This window comes from Antrostomus carolinensis, unplaced genomic scaffold (genome assembly GCF_000700745.2).
Source record: "Antrostomus carolinensis isolate BGI_N321 unplaced genomic scaffold, ASM70074v2 scaffold12135, whole genome shotgun sequence".
Lineage (NCBI taxonomy): Eukaryota > Metazoa > Chordata > Aves > Caprimulgiformes > Caprimulgidae > Antrostomus > Antrostomus carolinensis.
The window spans coordinates 32,457-39,608 of NW_010317141.1; the positions used below are offsets into that span (position 1 = coordinate 32,457).

Below are 7,152 nucleotides of genomic sequence, written 5' to 3' on the forward strand. Positions count from 1 at the left end.
TATGTTGGCTTCCACTATACCCTTTGGTTTTCCTTTCCCCTTATTGAGTAGAAGGAAAATACCTTATACCTGTGATTTTTTGATAGTTCCCTTTAGCAAAAAATTGCAGAAGTACCAGTAGGCTGTGTAGGTGGTTCCCCTTGCTCTATACTCGGTAGGAGAGTTATCAGCATCCATCCTGCTAGGACCTTCCACTTCCACTTTGTGTTGCTGCTTTGTGCCTGTGAAAAGGGATCATGCTGTTTGCAGTTTTAGTTTTATTTTCTAGTATTGTATATTTTCATTTAGAAATGGAACTCTTCAGGCTTGCTGTTCACACTCTGCTAGTTAAAACTATTTAAAAAAACCCATTTTGTGCAGTGGCAGACCGCTCTACGAGGGACTGTTTTGCAGAAATCTCTCATCTGTTTTGCAACAGGGCAAACAGTCCTTTGTGATATTTTTAGCTTTGTGTGCTTTTGATTATTTTATTTGGGAGCTCTTTCTTCTACACTGTCTTAGAGGCAGATCTGTAGTGGTTAGCAAGGAAAGTTGTGGAGCATTGAGGAGAGAGATGAAAGACTGTTTCAGGCACAGAGCTTGATTGGAAACGCTCCTTACCTTTGCTCTGGTTGAGATGGCAGATCAGGGCAGTGTTACCATGGACCTCCAGAGTCTAGTCACTGGTTTCCTGTCCCACCTTAGTGTTAGTTATTTCTGTTGCCATGAGTAAGACATGGGAAGCCTGGATTTCACTGGGCATCTATACTTTATTTGCCCCTTTTGCTTTTCCGCCCCCCTTGAAAAGAGTCTTAACAGCTCAGTAGACTATAGGCTTCTCAGTTCAAACTTTTGTATTTCCCTCAGTGCACCTCATTCATAATACTGCAATTTTAACATCATGTCTGTTTTAGTTAGTTATCATCAGTTCTAACTTGAGTGAATACATCTGCCCATGTATAAAGCTTTATACCTCAGACATGCGGCACTGTGGGAAGAGAGCAACAGAAGGATTCTTCCCTCAGTTCACAAGCTTCCTCAAGAGAGCAGAAGATGTCATTTGACATCTTGGCTTGCTGGGGAATACATTTTTGAAAGATGTGGCTTTTAAGAAACTCCCTTCTTGATTCATTTCCTAGCTGCTCTCTGAAGAGCTTGTATCATAAACTTCTGAAGCTCTGCTTGGTCAGGTTTTTCCAGAGTTTTTTCAGTCTTGGTTTTATGACTTTTTAGATTGGAAACAAATTGGAGGATGCTTAGCCCCTCCCACATTCATAGGGGTGACTAGAAGCTTGATGATATGCAACTGCTTTTTCTGTGGAGTTTATTAGAAGCTTTTTTAGCTAAGAAGTTTCTGAGATTCCTCAGTTTTCTGAATGTTTCTGCAGACTATGCAGAGGGCAGTGACTTCCTGCCATGTTTCTGTGATGGCAACGTACCTCTGGGAAACCTTCTTCCTTTCTGATTCTATTTTAGGCCTGCTCAGTAGAATGGAAAGGAAAATGCTTGTGAAGGAGGCCTTAGCCATGCCATCACTCACATACGCTGCCTTCCACTGATAGGTGCTCGGATGATCTGTTACGACATTTCATAAAGCTCTCCATTCACACCTATTCTCTTGACTTCAGCTGGAAAGGTGGCCCACAGTTGACTGAAGGAGACATTTTTGTTTTCCAGTATGTCTGTGACAGTTCACTGTAGTGTTTGAGGGATCTTAGTTCACCTTTTGGGCAGAACCAGGCTTTCCATCTCTCCCATGTTCTCAGACTAAACACCATAAATGGCTTTCTCTATATTTCACGGTGCAAACTCTTACCTGATAGCATCAGAAATATAAAGAATAAGATGCTGCTTTTCTTAACATTTTTGTGCTCTGTTTTGGGTACTAAGTTATAGCATGAAACACAGTAACCCAGTCCTGTCTGTGTGCTTCCAGGAAGCTTTAGAAACCACTTAACTGGTGGAGTTGTCCTACAGGCTGGGGCCAGTTCCTGGCATAGTCTGTGTTTAGAATAGCCATTGCTAACCTCTCTGCTTGTTTTGTAATTGATTTTATTTTGCTTCTTGATTTTTTTTTTTTTTTAAGTAGATGAATAACAAGATGCTTTTCCCTCCTAGAACGTATCCTCCCCTGAGAGTTCCCCTGCGCATAGGCCTGAGTCCATGTCACCCGAGGTAGTTATCACACCATCTCAATTGCATTTGAGGCCGGGAGTGTGTGTGCTTGTGTGTGTGTGTTAGGCTGTGGTGGGAGGAGAGGGATGAGAAGTGTGGAGGCAAGTGAGAATAAGGGTGGAGCATCAGTCACAATAAGGTGGAGAGGAGTTTTCAGGGTTATCACAAGAGAGCAAACAAATTGAAGACTGGAATTTATTATTCACTTGTTGACACTGGTGGGAAGCAGGCAGTATGAAAACTTTGTATATCTCAGCTTCTGAGGTGAAGGCAAGAGGTCTGGGGACCCTGGAGAAACCTTAATCAACTTTGGCCCCATCCCAGCAGATAAGTGGTGTGTGATATTTACTCAGTAGCAGCAAAATTACTACTGGGGAAAAAAGAGAAAGTGTTCAGTAGGAAATGTGACTTAAGAGGATACAGTAGAGCACCTGACCTCCTCTCTTCAGCCTTGATTTATCACCTCTTCCCTTGCAGACTTAAGATGTTGAGGAGGTGCCAGAAAGTAGTATTTTGTTTACCTACTGGCCTGTTGTAAAATATGAGATGAAGTACCCTGCTCAGAGACTGTTTCATAGTAGAGAATATGCACTCATCTCCAATGTGGCAGATTACTTGGAGCCGTAATACAGCAGAGGAAGCACGCTCAGCAGCAGCAGTAGGGCAGAGCTGGTGCCTGCTGTTGCTGTGTTTTTCCCTTAGCACTGTAGCTCCTACAAAGAGGATGAAATCGTGTCAGTTATGCTCATTGTCTGAGATCTTGACATATTATCATGGTGAAGGAGATGATTGTGCCATTGCCCTGGAGGTTTTTTGGCACTTAAAGTAGATGAATAGATATACCATTGTGTCAGTGCGTAGTGCTCCAGAAACTTGGACAGCACAAAGATTATGCCATTATGGTTTAGTTAGAGAATGTAGAAATGCAGTATAAATTAAATGAATGTACTATTGTTAGAGATTGCTGAAGCTCACAATAAGTGAAAACAAATGGCTTGGAGATTCTGGGCAGTTTATTGTTAGGAAGTTAGTAGTGACTGACTTGGGACAGTCAAAAACTTGGCTAATAAACCAGCAAGCAGACATAAAATCTTTTCTGTTCTCTCCCCATAATGAACCTAGCTAGTACTATGTGTTAACATCAACTTTGGGACATATAAGGCAATTGAAAATGCTGGGTTTTCTTTGTTTACTGCCTCAGGATAGTGCTGAACGATATCTCTTGCTGCAGTAAGACTGCTAAAGGGGAAAGGGCATCTCATACTAGACAGCTACACTGATTGCTATTTAGTCTCCGTCAGTCTCCCGTAGAATGAACAGAACAGTGCAGGAAAGGACTGAAAGGGTAATCAGAAAGGAACTGGAAAGCAGTAAGCTAGCATTGTACAGAGTACTTTCTGACTTAGTTTTCTCTCCCCACCCTTGCCTGACCCTTTTCCTGAATTCCCACCCCACTCCTGTATCCTTCTCGGATTTTACAGCTCTGCCTCCGGTCTGACCTGGATTTGAAGGGTGGGTACCTGGATTCCGGTGCAAACACTTGCCCAGAACGACCATCGCTGCTCAGCTTTGGATCCTCTGATCTGGCTCCACAACCCTCCATAAACTCTACTTCAGAGATGAACTTCCCAGGGAAAAGTGGGGAAGCGCAGATGCTGCTACGAAGCTCTGATCAGGCTTTTCGGACAGAGTTTAATTTAATGTATGCCTTCTCCCCATTGAACGCTATGCCACGTGTAGATGGGTTGTTGCGGGGGTCTGCTCCTTTGGGAGAGAGGAAGCCAATTAATTCAGAAGCAGGAAGCTGCAGCTCTCCTGCCGAAGGATATTTCAGCAGACACGAGTCAGGACTGCTTAAAGAGACAGTGCATGGATCCATGTCTCCTTGCAGCGAGAGGGCTTGTGAAGGCGTCAGATCTGCTCCCCAGAATCCACCACAAAGGAAGAAGGCAAGTATTCTTGTAAAAGAAACTCTTAAGATTGCAGGAACCTGAGCAGGAACGGTTGGCACCATGGGAAAGACTTAGAGGGAGGACAAAGGGAGCAGAATACAACTAAAATGTATCCTGGGCAATTAATCCGGGCATCCGCTGCCTGTGTGAAAACAGTCTGAAAGTTGTTTAAGACAGCGAGCTACTCTTCAGGAAAGATTTTTATGTGAGAGGTGGAGACAAAAGACTACAATGAAAATACCTCTTCTGAGAGCACAGAAAGGAGAGCATGATGCTCGGGGCTTTCATAAACAGTTGTTAAACTGAGACAAGACCCAGAGCAGTAGCACAGTGCAGCTGTACTAATTGGTGGGGGTGTTATTTATCAGGATGTAAAGGGTTCTTACCAGGAAAGAGGGTCTCATATTCAAAAGAAAACACAGCGGGTTTATTAGAAGGTATTAGAATGTTGCCATTAATATGGAAACATAGTAACATTGCAAGCAAAGTAGATGAAGATTGTTACTTAAATTTTAGCTCTTTGAAACTAAAACCGCAAGAATATTCTTTAAATAAAGCAAATAGGTTTTGGTTTCTAACAGCGGGCCAGTGACCCTAAAACTGAGTGAAAATGACAATTCAGGAGTTGCTGTGATGAAACTGGGAACTCATGGGACAAATAAATGTAACACTTGTGTATCAGTGCCTTTACCTATGCTTGGATTTTTATTTATTTTTTTTACTGCAAGTGTGGTAACTCGGATCCCTTGTGTAAATGTCCAGCTGTGGTGACTCAGATCACTTGTGTAAATGTCCAGCTGTGGTGACTCAGATCCCTTGTGTAAATGTCCAGCTGGATGGAATCACTTATTTCAATTCCATTTTTTGGAGGGTTTTGATTTTTTTTTTCCTTTGGATTTCTTTTAAAGTTACACTTACCTTAAAACTTTCATATGTTGAGTTACTTTTGGAAATACCCTGTTCAAAGCCTTCTGTACAGGCATTGAATCATAGTTGGTGAATTCTTCAGCAGAGCTGCCTTCTGCAAGTACTTTGTGGGATCTGTGCCCCATAGTAATTCTTAAGGGAAGGCACAGTGAAAGGTAAGTGCTCAGCCTGAAAATACTTGTGTATTTTCGGTTCTGCTCTTCCTGTGTTACAAGACTGCATGATCTGGGACCTCTTGGTTTGTGCCTTTGACAAATTTGAGGCTGCTTTGCACAAAATACATTACACCTTTGCTAAAAGTAATTTCTTCAGGTGATAGTGCTGGGAGGTTGCGATACTGACTGCAAAAAAAATAGGAACCTGCTTTAAGCAGGTTAAAATTCTGTGCAAGGCTTTACCAAGTTTTTAGCATTAATGTGGCTGAACTAGTACGTGTGAACAAGACTCTGAAGAGAGCAGTTCTGTGAAGGAGGCTCTTACTCTCTGGTTTTGAGATGGACCGACAGCGATATGTATTTTATACAATGTCACAGAGCAGAGAGAGGAGTGAAGAGTGTTGAGAGGAGCATATAGAGGCCTGATGCTTGAATATACAAGGATATACTGAAGGAATGTGAAATTCCTGGTTTTAGAGAAGCAGACTAGCTGGATATTTCCACTGAAGTACTGATCATAAGGAGAAAAATGTGAGTGAGCATGACAGTTGATGAGTGATCCAAATTTGTACCACTTAGCTCTTTTTCCAGAGTGCCTGCACATTCAGGAAGATTTTATGATCCCAATACACCTTTTAAAGTTTTATCTGCAAACGCAGAGAAACAGGTTTTTAAAATGGTGCGTGGGCATGTTCCTCCCCCTGTCCTAGTCCCTGGCGTTCCCTGACTCATGGCTGTATTTTTCTCTCCCAGGTATCTCTACTAGAATATCGCAAGCGGAAACAAGAAGCCAAGGAGGGAGGCGATTCAGTGCGATGTACAGGGACTCCTACCCGACAGGGCAGCAGCAGTTCTGTGACTGACACAGATGGCAACGGCCTGCCGGGCTCCGTAGTACGAACCCCGTCCTCCCCACAAAGTGGCTTCTCCCCTTCTCATCCCTCCCTGCCTCATGTAGAGGACATCAGCCCACCAGACTCGAGGGGGGCTAGTTCCTCAACGTCACTCAGCAAATCCCAGGAGAACATCAGCAGTAGGTGGTGAGTGTTATCCTTCCAAGCAAACCTGAGATTGCTCCACAGAGAAGGTTCCAACTCTCTAGGGGGTATTTCCATAACAATAAATGCAGTTGGCTGGATTCAGTCGGGTCTCTTGGCATTGTTCTCTTTTGTAATTGCTAAACAACCGTGAAGGATACCAGCAGCCTTCTCAGCCTCCCCTTTAGTTCTTGGTTTAGATACAAAAAAAATCTGTCTTGAAAGATACGAAGTTAAACAGCTGTCTCTCTCTTTGACTAGTTTCCTTTTAAGGTCTCAGGTTCGTTGGTCTTACTCTGACCATGAAAATTTAATCCAGGTCTTTTCTCACTGAACCTCCACTCTGTTTGAACATGTGTTACACAAAGACAACTCCTATGCAGAGCCCTCTGCAACTTTACATATGAGAAGTGGGGACAGTGAAACAACTCCAGCTTCCCTAATGCCTTGCACGTAGAGCTTGAAAAGCAGTTACCAGAGTGCAGTTGGTGGCTTACCAAAGGCAAGGAAGAAACACCTTTATGATGTTACCCTGAGAAGGTTTGATAAGGGGAAAGGCTGATCCTCAAAAACTTTTGAACCTGATAGTAACGTCTGGTCCAAAAAATTTAAGTACTGCAGCAGTGGAATGCAGAATATTGCACTATGGTATCAATGCGGCGACGCTCAGGGTGTTCTGCTGATGGGAGCTGTGTAGTGCGCTGGCTCTGCTGCTTTGCATCCCCGTTCTTGTTCATGAACACCACAAGCCTTTCTGAACGCTCATGCTCCACGTACGCAGCTGTGTCACTGCTTATGTAACAGCAGGAGGATGGCAAGGGACAAGATGCTAAACAATGCTGAAGGCAGTGAGTAGTGTGAAGTCTGTGTTGAAAGTGCTTAAGAAACACTGTTTTAGGTGAATTTGCAGGAGTAATAAGATCTCTT

General features: G+C 43.2%; 1 protein-coding gene across 2 annotated transcripts in view; it reads left to right on the forward strand.

Annotated features, from left to right (window-relative positions):
• SETD5 (SET domain containing 5) overlaps positions 1–7,152 on the forward strand; it is a 42,673-nt gene that overhangs the window by 28,413 nt on the left and 7,108 nt on the right. Inside the window, exons 18-20 of one of the 2 annotated variants that reach the window (XM_010168477.2) lie at positions 2,098–2,154; positions 3,636–4,103; positions 5,942–6,228. In XM_010168477.2, coding sequence (XP_010166779.1) covers positions 2,098–2,154; positions 3,636–4,103; positions 5,942–6,228 — 812 coding nt within the window. The remainder of the gene's footprint in view (positions 1–2,097; positions 2,155–3,635; positions 4,104–5,941; positions 6,229–7,152) is intronic. The other variant, XM_010168478.1, reaches the window with a different exon arrangement.